The sequence below is a fragment of the Drosophila subpulchrella genome, chromosome 3L (genome assembly GCF_014743375.2).
Source record: "Drosophila subpulchrella strain 33 F10 #4 breed RU33 chromosome 3L, RU_Dsub_v1.1 Primary Assembly, whole genome shotgun sequence".
NCBI classification, from domain to species: Eukaryota; Metazoa; Arthropoda; class Insecta; order Diptera; family Drosophilidae; genus Drosophila; species Drosophila subpulchrella.
In genome coordinates this window covers 9,426,968-9,440,772 of record NC_050612.1, presented here as the reverse complement: position 1 = coordinate 9,440,772, position 13,805 = coordinate 9,426,968, and the positions used below count along the sequence as shown (strand labels likewise).

The 13,805-nt window shown below is 39.4% G+C and overlaps 1 protein-coding gene across 3 annotated transcripts; it reads left to right on the top strand.

The window, feature by feature from the left end:
- The first annotated feature begins 2,990 nt into the window (after positions 1–2,990).
- Positions 2,991–9,326, top strand: LOC119554027 (proton-associated sugar transporter A). Of its 3 annotated transcripts, XM_037864745.1 has the most exons (5): positions 2,991–3,922; positions 6,940–7,875; positions 7,927–8,363; positions 8,802–8,976; positions 9,039–9,326. In XM_037864745.1, exons 2-5 carry the CDS (start codon positions 6,961–6,963, stop codon positions 9,258–9,260), a joined length of 1,749 nt encoding a protein of 582 aa, XP_037720673.1. In that variant the 5' UTR covers positions 2,991–3,922; positions 6,940–6,960; the 3' UTR covers positions 9,261–9,326. The 3 variants fall into 3 exon arrangements, with proteins under 3 accessions (XP_037720673.1, XP_037720671.1, XP_037720672.1); XM_037864743.1 differs by having other exon boundaries at positions 6,940–8,363; XM_037864744.1 differs by lacking the exon at positions 2,991–3,922 and adding an exon at positions 5,472–5,760 and having other exon boundaries at positions 6,940–8,363.
- The last annotated feature ends 4,479 nt before the right edge of the window (positions 9,327–13,805 follow it).

The following is a 13,805-nucleotide window of genomic DNA, read 5'->3' as shown; positions in this document are numbered from 1 at the left end:
ATTGATTAAATAATAAATATTTTATGGAAGTATCAAAACATAATACATATATTTTGATTATGACGTTTGTTGTCCTATGTTGTACGTGTGCCGGCAAAGGCTAAGCATAGCTATTCCATATACCCGCTGAACGGGATGCTGCCGAACCCTGATCTAAAATCGAGAAAAGTACCATAAAATGTTGCCTTCTTTTGGGCTCCTATCTCATATGTGTTCACTTACTAAAAAGGTGATTGCTACAACGTAAGAGTTATGTATCAATCAGCCCCGTGTATTACTCACAACCTAACCGAATATACCCCATTTAAAATGATATTACTTAAATAAACCCAATTAATTTATTTACTCTCCTACATACAAACTATTTTTTAAGGCTTATCAAACTCGTATCACCGTTTATTTATGCGCATCCGTTGCCGTGAGGAAAGTACACGTTAAATATTGGCAAAACAAAAAGATTTATGGAGATAAGAGAACAAACGAGAAGTTTTTCTGTGTCTTATCGAAGATCAAGTCGCAATGATAACCTTGCATACAATGACGGGCTTCGCGCTATCAATTTGGCACGACTTTCTGCAGCGTCTATCGCAAATGGAAGCAGCAAGCTCATCCAAAATATTGTGCCCATAAAACGATATATGGCCCATATATCTTTTATTACAATAGCTCTTTACTGTGGCTTATCATACATGATTATCAATATTTGGCATATCAATATAATAATTTTAGAAATAGTAATAAACAAATAGGTCTCTAAGTACATAAGAACGTGCTTTTTATCTTATTTACATATTAGCTTATATTTGTGTAAGATTTATTGTAAGATACCGTAAAAAAACTGTAACTGGGGACTTCTGTGTTATCCCAAAATAGTGGAATAACAAATAAACCTTCTGTTTACCTGAAATAACTATTTACTTTACAAATGTGTGTTGCTGGGTCTATTTTTCCGTGTGCAACTAATGAGAGTAGGAATGAGGTAAGTCAATGACCCAAAACCGCTTTGACACCACTCAGTGGTTTTGATAACCGCACCGCCCGACTGGGCCTAACCACATTTTTTACATAATTCGAAACGTTTTATTTGATGCCACACACATGCTTCAATTGGAGATATTGTCGCTGGCAAAAGTCGCGGATTTCCGCTAATTGTTCATGTCAACAAAACATCAGTCATATCACAAACTAATGTAAACACAACCCTCGAAATATCAGAATCCGAATCTGAACAATACAGCTGGCACACAGAGCAAAAAGGCGGGAGTGCACAAACTTGTCTGTCATTCTTAGAGAATATTTTAGCATCTTGATGAGCCCGAAATGAGATGGAAAGTTTGTCCTAAACGGTAGTCAAAACAAAAACAAACAATCGCGAACTACAGTTTAGTATCTGTCTTATGTATGTATCTCATTGCCGTTTCAAGGCATCTAAATGTATAATTTGACTTGGAATATGTGTATGAAACTGGTACCCTTCCATCAGTTAATAGATTCTAACTGCCAGTTTAAATATTAACAAATCTGAGGTGAGATACTGGGGTGTTACTACATTGAAATATTTCTTCCTAGTATCTTATATTGTTATATCTCTTTTGCATATGCAATTATCTACCTTTTGAAAAATGCTCCCACCTTGGACAAAATTATAGACTTAATCTGCAGTAGAACGCATATTCATAGTCAAACTCGTGTGATCGATAAAGATTATTAAAATTTAATTGGCAATTATTTATAATCACCCGACTATTTCACCTTTTCAAGACCCTCCGACTGCAGAGATTTGATAACCGAACATGCACACCCAAAATGTGATAAGGTAAAGAGCTGAATAAATACACTCAAGAACAAACACTAGAAATCAAGTGGAATTTCCCAGCATATGCGGTCAGTGTAATCTAGGATTCCATTCCACCCTCGGAAAATCACTTGAGAATCACTGTGCATATTACTATATCCATGAATGCCTATGCTTTTAAACCTGTCGTCCCCTGGTAAACTAGTTTCATGTGTGTTCACTGTTCCCTGTGGCCTGAAATTCAGGTGAGCTACCAGTCTTCCAGGTGCTCCGCAAGTACTAAAGGGGGTTTGTAGTAGAGTCTGCAGGCAGCTGTGGCAGGGCCAGATCAAATCTTATTAAATATCTGCCCAAGAACCAGGAACTGTGCTAATGCTAATTAATAATTAACATAATTACACACAGATTGCTATGTCGTCAGATAAAATGCATTGCGAATGAGCTGAGGCAAGGCAGAAAAAACACCTAATATCAACATCAATATTTATAGAAAGATTTGAGTGCAGAGATAAAAATAAAGGAAAACCTTTTTACAAGGTTATTTAAAAATTGTAATAAAGAGTTTAAGAAAGGTATTAGCTAGAAATAACACTTACTTAAAATTATATATGTTTATAAAAGCATCTTATATCTATAATTTGAATTTACAAAACCATTTTTTAATTAAATTTTATAGTTATATACAATAACAATTGTTTATTCGAAAAAAAGATTTAATTTGGCTATGATTATAAGGAACCACTTTGAAGATAATTTCTTTAATTGTATTTGTATATAATATTGAAGTTCTGTAGGTATCTTAATATATTATTGTTTAAGTCTAAAATTATAAGAGCCATTTTGATACATACCTTTAAAAGGTAAATTAGATGGGTTTTCCAAAAATAAACCCAAAAACAAAGAACCAGATAGAAACCAATGGCCGAATAAATCTCTCCAAAAATAAATGATAACTTAAAAGAAAAATAAAAATTATCTTTTCTCTCTGTGTGGCCACTGCTCCTAAGACAAAGAAAGGAAAGGCCCGAACGGACCCGATAAGACGGCGATCGGAGAGGGAAAATAGCGAAGCGAGAGGCCCGATAGAGAGTAGTTTTGGGAGGCGAGAGAGCTATGGGTGGTGCTACTCGCAATGCCGTCACATATGCTGTATAAATTGGTGCGTCCAGAGGCCCAACATTCAGTCGCAGAGCGAACCAGAGCAGACCAAGATCATCCCGAGCAGTCGTCCCAAGGCGTTTGCCAGTCCAAAAATAAACCAAAGTCATCGAAGCCAAAGGCAACGAAGACATCGCCGCACCGCAAAAAAGATTCTGCAAAAAATAGAACATAAATTTTCCATTCTCTTCGTATCGATCGTCGAGGGGACAAGACTCGAAACTGCGTAGTTTTCGGGAAAATTGTCAGGCCACCACTTCTTTCATGTCTTGCCAAAATCTTCGCAGCGTTCAGGCCAACGGAGTAAACAGCTGCCGCCGCGTTCGACAAGCGGCAATGTCAGCACTTTAACAAGAAGGCTAAAAACTAAAAAAAAAACGAAAATAACAAATCCAGCGACCATCGAGGGGATAGCAGAAATATCCAAAAAAAAAAAAAGAAAATATTAATAACTCGCCGGAGTGCAAGTGAATCCAGATAGAGATAGAGTGCGGAGCAACTTTCCGCAGCAAACAAAAACAGGAGCCGTGAGACTGGGGTGCAAAAATTGATTTCGTTAGCCTTTTGCCAGCACCAACTGCATGGGTAAAGTTATGAGAGTGAATTCGTTACCGCCGCCCGCCCACAACTGCCACGCCCACGCCCGCTCCAAGCAACAACAGCAGAAACAATTGAAATTGAAGAAAATCGAAATCTATTTTATGTTCAACAATTTGTGCAAGAGAAAAACTTTAACGGAGTATAATTTATTGACACTAAAACAATACCGCGCCAGTGAGTGAATAACCGAAGCGAACCGCTAAGCAGTGACAGTGATCGTTTAAGATTCAATCAACATAAGTCCGTAAAAACAAAATATAAAATTTAGTCATATTCAGAAAAACAATAAAAAGAATCGGAAAAATTATAAATTGCGTTATTTCGAGAGAGCGTGGGCTGTCAGCAGATCAAGGATTACCAGAAATAGAGGTGAGTTTGAGCTATAATTAAATTGATCCGTATCTCTAGGTGTAATTTAAATCTAGGGGGTTTACCAGAACGGGGACTCCAATAACTGGCAAATAACAAATAAAAAATCAGTCGTTAAATTTAACTATGACCTTAAAACTAAAAAAAGTTAAGAACTAGAACATAATTTATAACCATATAAAAGGGGCTTGAACCCTAACATATTTTACTCAAAATGTTTATGGCTTCTTACACTAACTTTAAAAATTTATGAGTAAAGAGTTACTGCCCATAAGCTGTGCGAGTTGTAAGTCTAAAAAGATAATGAATTACAATTTGGTTTCTCATTATTCCGTTTCATAGCCTGTTATGCCCATTTTCAAAAGTCAATGAAAATATAAATTAATATTTAAACTCAAAAGCCTTTACAAGTTTGTAGTTACAAAAAGGCTCTTTATACGGATTTTGAGATTTATCAGGAATGATTAGTTGGCTAAATGGCAAGCGCTTAGTTGTTGAGTACACTTAAGAATTAAGTGTTGCCATTGTTTCCTGATAGCATTTATAAATAAATCCCTTGTGAGTTTTCTCCCGTAATTAACGGAGCCATAATAAACTAATAACATGGTTCATGCAAGCGCACAATAAGAAGATCAATTACGCCTGAATTGGCGGTTAAATAAACTGCCTATATGATGAAAACCACAAACATATCGACAGTATGCCGGTTCACACCCCCACAATAAAGTAATATGCATTTTAAGCAGCATTTTAATCATGTTAATTACAAAACGGTTTAATCACTATGAAGCCAACAACGTAAACAATGGAATGCATTCGATTATTGAGCCGAAGACGTGTGAATTTAGCATATGATAGTTTTGCTAACGGATAGCGGATAGCAGAATGTAAATTGTTTCCTAAAATCCCCAAAGTAACCTTGACCCCTCTGATAGACGAATGATTCACTCACACCCGCGAAGAGTTGTCAACTGCGGATTGCTTATCAAGTGACTTCCTAATCGTAACAGGCAAATAATGCCAGCGGCGAATTAATTAATTTCCAAAGCTCATCTGCTGGGTGCCTTTTTTGTTGCTTTTTTGCTTATTTAAACATTTATTGACCTAGTCTGCGGCGCTTTAATTACGAACCGCTGTTTTTTTCGCATGTTATTTATACATATTCAAGCGCAAAAAATCGTCGGTCATCTAACTCGCGGCTTTATTGGGGTATTTTGGATTCGAGATTCCAGGAGAAAGAGAGTAGTTTAAGTTGTATCTACTGTGCCCACATGACCTGCAACTTGTCTCAATTACCACGGATATGCGACAATGTGAATGACACTCGGGCCGGCGGCTTACAAATTAGATGTTTTGTATTTTAAATTTACTCGAGCTTTTATTATGATTTTATTATTCTTGTTGTTAGTGCACACGTATGGAGCAGATAGGTTTTGGTCAATGGCTCAAAGACAGCGCTCGGCAGCCAGACTTTTTTTTTGACAGAGATAGAGAAACCCATAGTGCCGGAGATTCGGAGACCCAGACTCAGTTGCGATTTGGACACGCGACGTTTTGGTTGTAGGAAAGTTTCGGTGCCGCGGTTCGAAAGCCGTTTACAGATCGCCCCCAAAGATACAATTGAACCCAATATAATCCGCTGATCCGTCAATTTGCAAAAGTGTTCGCTTGCAATAACTCGAAAATGTGGCTGGTTGTCAAGTTCAAGCAAAAGAGAAATTGAGTGAACGTGGACTAGTGTTTAAATATTTGCGGAGTGTGATATTAGCTAAATACGAATCAAAGAAAAGTGATCAAATAGTTACAGAATAGTGATATTAGGCAGATAAGAAAAAATCGTAAGTTCCGAAAACGCGTGGGTGTATTTCCACTGAAAAAATACACTTATTTTAAATCAATTCTTACCCCCATAAAAGTAAAAGTTAACTAAATATCAGATTGCTGTAAATCATGTATATCTCGTTTTCTTAATTAATATTAATTTATTTCTCTTACTTTAATTCCAAACTAAGTTTGCGTTACAATCTTTCGCAGAAAGTCCCTATGACTATTCCGATTACGGTTAGGTTTGTGAACTCGTTTTGGGGTTTACGATCAGCTTCGATTTCAACTTTGCTGCCCAGATAAGACATCAGCTCATAATTTAACCTAGGCATGCTGAGCATAAAAAAGTTATAGCTTACTATATTAAATTCATTTTTTTTTTGTTTTAAAATAAAAATACATTTTTTTAATCCCAAACAAAGCGTGCATTACAATCTTTCGCAGAAAATCGCTATTACTTGTGTATTCCGATTACGGGTAGGCTTGTGAACTCATTTTGGGGTTTACGATCGGCTTCAATTTCAATTTCGCTGCCCAGATAAGCCCTCGAATCGCAATTCACTCTCGTTTGTCTTTCGTAGTGATTGAATTTGTTTGTAAACAAATAGCCGCCGTTCAGGGTTCGCACTCTATAGGCAGTGACACAAATTGCGATACCCAGTGCAATTGAATTGAAATTGAAATCCATTTTTTTTTATACTTATATTTCGCCACTGCACCGTGGCCGCGCAGCTCAATTAATCAGAGATCTTTGACGCTTCTTCGACGTGCCGCACCAGATGTTTCTAGTTTAATCGGTTCAATGTCTCTGGGCCCTGGGTTCTGGGTGGGCTGAGAAACAGCACGACTGCCGTTTGGCAATTAAAGATTGCGATAGGGAAACAAAGCCCAGATGTGACCTAATAGATCTTTTAAGCTGGGGTGCAGCAGAGGAAAGTTTTCGGAAGGTCGGCAACATCTTAGGCTTTTTAGAATCCAATTTAAGACCCCTTTGAAATAAAATGTGGAATACCATAATGAATACCAAATGATATATACTATTTATATCATTATATCTTTTTCACAAGCCCAAACTGACGTCAATTTTTTGTGATATTGGAGTTGGTTTTAAGTTACATCAAGTATATATTAAAATATTTATAGAATATCTTCATATTTCAATTCACTTACCATTATAATTTCCTCTCCCTTAGTATTATTAAATCCGGTTCACAATGGTTGGAGTTGCAGCCGATGCCTCACGATCGGATCAGCTGTCCTCTGCGAAGAACCCGATGATCAAGTACATGCTGAAGACCCGGGAGAATCATGCCCGTGAACAGGATCGGGACTATTCGCATGTCTTCCGCCGGAAGACTAGGTTCGAGATGTTCCGTTTGTCCGCCATTGCGATGGCCATTGAGTTTGCCTATGCGGCGGAGACGAGTTTCGTATCCCCGATCCTGTTACAGATCGGTGTGGATCATAAACATATGTCCATGACCTGGGGACTCTCACCTTTGATTGGATTCTTCGTGTCCCCGCTACTGGGAAGTATTAGCGATCGCTGCCATCTTCGTTGGGGCCGCCGACGTCCAATTATTTCGATATTATCCTTTGGCATCATGTGCGGCTTGATCCTGGTGCCCTATGGCAAGGACTTGGGTCTGCTCCTAGGCGATTCTGGATATACCTACGCAGAGCCTGCCTTGAACTTCACCTCCTCGGCGGCAGGATCAGTGGCTGCTTTGGTTTCGGGTGAGAGCGCGACAGGACCCTCTGCTTCCGACTACAAATTCGCCGTGATCCTTACGATTTTGGGCATGGTACTACTCGATTTCGATGCGGACACCTGTCAGACACCTGCCCGCACCTATTTGCTGGACATGTGTGTTCCAGAGGAGCAGCCTAAAGCGATGACCATGTTTGCACTGTTCGCAGGATTCGGAGGAACCATTGGATATGCCATTGGAGGAGTCGATTGGGAGACCACGCACATTGGCAGTTTTATGGGTGGAAATATACCCACTGTATTTACCCTGGTCACCATTATATTCGCGGTGTGCTATCTGATCACCGTGACCACATTCCGCGAGATTCCACTGCCTTTGATCGAGCAGGATGAGCTGTTGAGACCTCTTTCCGAACAGGCAATTAAGAAGGAATTGAAAAAGAAGAATAATACCATCTATTATATCCAGGAGACCACCCAGCTGGAGCTGCAAATGGCCAGCGATGATCCGAAGAGGGAGGAGGCGTTGCAGGGTAGTTACCAAAATGGATACTCACCCGCCCTGGAAAAACAAAACAAGGCCCTGGATGTGGAGACCCAGTCGGACTACGATGCTCCCGTGTCCCTGAAAGCCTATCTGAAGAGCATCTTCATCATGCCCTATTCGATGAGAATGCTGGCCCTGACCAATCTGTTCTGCTGGATGGGCCACGTCACTTACTGTCTATACTTCACCGACTTTGTGGGCGAGGCAGTATTCCATGGGGATCCCACAGCTGCTCCCGGTTCGGAGGCCGCCTTGAACTACGAAGCCGGGGTTAGATTTGGATGCTGGGGAATGTCCATATACGCATTTTCCTGCTCCATCTACTCGCTGTCTGTGACCAAGCTGATGAAGTGGTTCGGGTAAGTCCTTAAAATTAATATCCTTTAAATAAAATTATATTGGGTTCTATTCTATTTCACTAAAAAATATTTTTCTATGATTGCTTAAATCTTAGTCATAAAACCTGCATTCAGCGTGCTATCAACATTAAACAAAGCTGATAAATTTTATAGATAGTCTAAAAATATACCTAAGTCATGATGATTTTTACAGAGAAGTAAGGACGATGATAAACTTTAATATGTTTTCCCCGACTAATAAAAGTTCTAACAATCAGAGTACTTTATATCAGAATTCATTACCATGATTTGTTAAATCATAGTCTTATCAACATGTAAACTGTTGAATTTGTTAGAGGGGCTAAAAATAAACATTGATTACTTCTTAATTATCATGATGATTTCTTACACTCTAGTCAATTTAGAATTATAATTTTTTTTTACCTTTTTCTATTTTAGCACCAGGGCTGTCTACATTAGTGGCATGGTCTACTATGGTATTGGAATGTTGGTACTCGGCTTGTGGCCCACTAAATGGGGAGTTTTGGTATTCAGCACTTCTGCGGGTATTCTCTATGGAACAATCTTCACAGTGCCTTTTATACTGGTGGCTAGATATCATGCGAAAAATTGTGTAAGTAAACTGAAATTGATTGTTTTTAAAAACAATATCTATTTATTTTGCGTATCTTACAGTTCGGCATCAAAAACGGCGAGACTGTGCCGCTGAAACAGGCCCGAGGTCTGGGCACCGATGTGGCTATCATAAGCAGCATGGTGTTTATTGCCCAGTTAATTGTCTCACTATCCGTGGGTCCACTCGTATCCTGGATGAACACAACCTGTGCCGTGCTATATGCCTCGACGTTCCTGTCCTTTTTGGCGGCCATAGCTGCCATGTTTGTGTTATATGTCTAGGAATAGTTATTTACGGAGATTATACCCCGATCATATTCTACATGAATTTTACATAGCTTAAATGTAGCTGGCCGAGTATCTTTGCCTACTTTCTGGCAGTATCTGCGACTGCACGCACAATGTTGTGGCATACTTTAAGGATGATGTGTATACTGTACTTGTATTCATTTAAAACATTTATTTTTTTTGTAAACTGCATGTGAATGAAATATATGAATTTAATATTATTTTTTTCCTTTTTAATACTCAGTAGATTTCTTCTTGACCTGGGAAAAATCACTTCTTTGAGCAAAACAATGAGCTGAAGGGCGGATATTAGTTTTTACGCTCGTGCGTGGCATTCAAATGCAACTTTTAATTTCCTCAAGTGCAATTTTTTCCCAGATGCTGCCAATTTCCTTAGCAGCTGCACATGCCACTACCCTTCTTTGGCCTCCTTGGGCGTTCTTGTAAGTGTCAGAGACACATTTCCGTTGTCGCCAGAGTGATAAATAGCATTTAATAATTTTCCGTGCGCACAGTTCAGGTTCCACGTCGAATAAAGCAATTAAATTCTCCTTTTCTTTCCTGTGCACATTTCGAATTCTGGGGGAGGGGGTTCAAAAGGTGAGGAAAAAGGCTATGAAAACATAAACAATAATTGAGCAATAAGTAAAAAGTATATGGCTCAACGCAAAAGTTATGGGTCGGGTCGTAAAGTCAGCTGTCTTAATAAAATTTAAGGAAAATTCAGGCGAAACACACATGCAGAAAAACAATCGCAATAGAAAAGACATGAAAAGTGCAAATGGGCGACAAAAAGCGAGCTTCTCATCAAAATGAAAATGAACTCCTCACGACAAGTTGAGAGCCGCACTAGCGTAAGTATTGGCTTTAAAAACTTTGACAATCAGCAGCGTCTTCGGATGGCAAATCGGCAGTCACAACACGGCGTATGCGTAATGTGAGATCCTGTGAGCACATCCCATGCCAGTTTTTATCCTTCTTCACTACTCCTCCCGCACTTAAGAGCAAACAAATTGAGTTTATCGGCGGCTACAAATCTACAGGAAGCACACAATCATCCATCATAAGACCCGACCAAGGACCATCCATCCTTCCCAAACTCCACAGCCACTCGTCCTTTTTGCCCACTGAGCACTAAAAAATATTTACATTTGTCTTGAGCTCATTTCGAAATCCGAGCGAGCAATCGCTAGGGGTTTGCCAGCAAATCAACAAGCCACGTTAGTGTCTTGTATGTGTGTTTGTGTGTAATAAGGCAAAATGCAAAAGCCGTCGCAAATCAACAAAGGTAAATTCATTTCAGATTTGATTTGGGGGCCCCTGAAAAGGGAAACACGTGCACCATTTATTCAGCCGTTCCAATCCCCCAAAAATCTCTGGCTCCTTGACGCTGACGATCTGTGACGTAAGACCGCCATCTCACGCGTGCCGGAAGTGCAGCTCCCCTTTCCCTGCCCCCTCTTCAGGAAACGATTCACCCAAAAACCCATCCAAAAGTTCCAGGCCAAAGCATATGCATTAGCATTGTTTACCTGCCGTCGAGGATTGCCGATGAAATGGGAGGCTCTGCCGCTGACAAGTGTGCAGGATATTGCTGCGGCACTAACCAAGTCGAATACTCAACGAAAAACCGCGTCTTTTGGATGGGATTTTGAAAATTAAACATGAATTCTTAAAACTCTTAATTTAAAAAAAAAATGTTATATTTAATAAGCACAGATTTCTTTGTTCGCTTAATTTTCATATCAAGAAAACTCTTTCATTATAACATGTAAAGACCCTTTAAAATCCTAAAATCAATAGAAATATGTTTTATATATGGGTTTGGTTGACTTTTTCCTGGAAGTGCCTATATCTGAGTTTGCTGAATTTATAGACCTGGAAAACACTTTAAAATTCGATATAAACATTTATAGATTGACATTAATTTACATTTTTAAACTTTATAAACCAACAAATCTGTTAAATAAGGATATTAAAAAAATTTGTATTCCAATTTATTTTAAAATGTATTTAAGAATTTGTCAAAGTTCACTAAGTAAAAATTCGATTTTATATTAAATGTATAGTTGATCTTCTTGAAATGATTTTCTGAGTGAAGTTAGCAACTTCTGACCGGGAAATTGTCGGGATATTTATTGCTTTGCTCAGACAGCGGTGGATCAGGGACCCACTAACCTCCAGATGGGCAGCAATCACTATTTATTGGGACCGGGGAAGCGTTAAGACCGCTTCCGTGGGGCATCAGTCAACACGCTTGACACCTTTGGCCCCCACGCCTTCAATCATAATTTATATGCAAATTATTTCGGTATAATTTTTTTCCACCAGAGACGCTTAACTTTTAACTCTTTTGGCGATGTGATGCCCTTCTTTGTTGTTGTTGCTGCTGTTGCCGGAAGCGTGCCGCCATTTTATAAACATTTCAGTGAAATAAAAATGGCAGTCCAAGCTGAAGGAGATGGAGAAGCTGGGCAAAAAAATGCGCCAGAGAAGGGTGCAAAAAATAAATGGTTTAAGGGTTTCCGCTGGCTTCGCCCCACCAAGTGATGGCATGTCAAGTTGGGCGACATGTGCAATAAAAGGGAAATAATATGCAAATGCAATTATAAGCAACTGGCAGCGATATGAGCAAGACATCCGCATCCGCATAGCCATCCGTCGGATCCAGGATCTGGGAACTGGGATCTGGGATCTCAAAATGAAGCTGATGCGACGTTGCCTGCCAAGCACGAAAAAACCGCACAAAGTTTTGCATTTTTTGTTTGGCGCACTTTCAGTTAACTTCATTTCATAGCATAAACAAGCGGGATATAAAAACTTTTTGAGAGTAATTTGATTGAAATTTGAATATATGAATTTGCATTGTATTGTTGAGTTGAGCTTGTGTGTCGTGTGCCGTGTCGATTAATCCTTGTAACAATTACATTTTTAAATTGCAAGTTGCTGTCTGGCCATATAATGCTTCGATAAACTTTTGCCTGGCAAATCAGAGAAACTAACACGAGCCATAAATTAAGAAGGCGACAGTGTCGCCCGTTCAAACATTTCCAGCAGTGGAAAGACCGACCGACCGACCGACCGACCGACCGACCGGTTGATGTGAAACTTTTGCTGACCCAAAAGCCGGACGTGGCCCAAACCAGGACTCGTTCCAGAACCAGGAGCAGGACTTTCGCCCCGACTGTCTGCCAGCTGGCCTGATACATGAAATGTAATAAATTTCGTTATCTATGCATTATTTATGTCGTAATTTGGTATTTTAGCCCCCAAAAACAGAAAAATGAAAAGCGTCGAGCCATGGCTGCTGGCAGGACATCCAGCCAGGACCAGTCAGGACCAGCCAGGACATCCCTGGCATCGGGTCAACATTACACATTTTCACTCGGCGTGTGTGCGAGTGTGTGAAGACGCATAAATTACACTTGCAGCCTGCCGCACTTGTGATGTGTGCAAAATATATTTTAAATGAAATTTTTCGCCACGTCCAATGAAATTTGTCCAACTCACCCTGTCTCCTGTGGCTAAGCGCTGCCAAATTGGCCTGACCACCATAGTTCGACACCCCCCCCTCAAAAAAAATAACTACCCCTCAATCAACTTTATGCCCAAAATCTTAAAAATACCCCAACAACATCAAAAGGTTGAACTTTACTACATGTTCAGCGCAAAAAGAAAAATAACAACACACATGTAGGGGAATAAATTAAAATTTATTTGAACCGAAATTAAAATTTATTCGTTGTGCCATCAATCTGCATAAACTTTATTCGGAAATTTCAAAGCACTCAAAGTTTGTGCATCGATTTGGGGGGAGGCCAAAGGTTAGGTGAGCCACAATTAATTTGTTGTTTACACCAAAGAGTTCTCTATTTGCTTGTGGCCTTGGCCCAGTCGATGTCGATGTCCATGGTAAAGGACCATCTCCGAGATGAGTGCACTTCCACATTGGCTGACATTTAGAAAGCCAATTGATTTTGGCACTTTCTTGGCATTGTTTATTTTACTTATTGAGTGTCTTAGATATGCATTTGCCACAAGCACACACACACTCACTTATATACTATGGTTGTGGGCTGGAAAGGCGGCATAAGCCATGAGTTGGCCAAAAGGAAAAGCCCAAGAAGCCGGGGAAAACGAAGGGGATGGGGGAAACGGCTCACTCTGCATGTGAAAGCGGTGCAGGGAAAATTGCATGAAAATTTTATTGGAATTTCTAGATGTTTTATATGGCAACGCTTTTACATGACTGCCTGCCACCGCCTGAGCCTCAGCATGTGCATGTGTCTACTGGCAGAGGAGTAGGCGGAACCCTTAAAAGGGGGTTTAATAACTTTAGAACATTTTTTGTAAAGCTTTGAGAAAAAAATGCAGTTGTAGTTCGTTTAAGTAAATTTCTTATCCAAGGTTGTTTTTTTTTTTTAATATTTTTATTTAGATCTTTGATCTATTTAACGTAACATTGTCTAAAATGGAAGATAATTAAAAATTACCAAATCTTAAATCACAAATCACTAGGATTCTTAAACCTCAATTAAT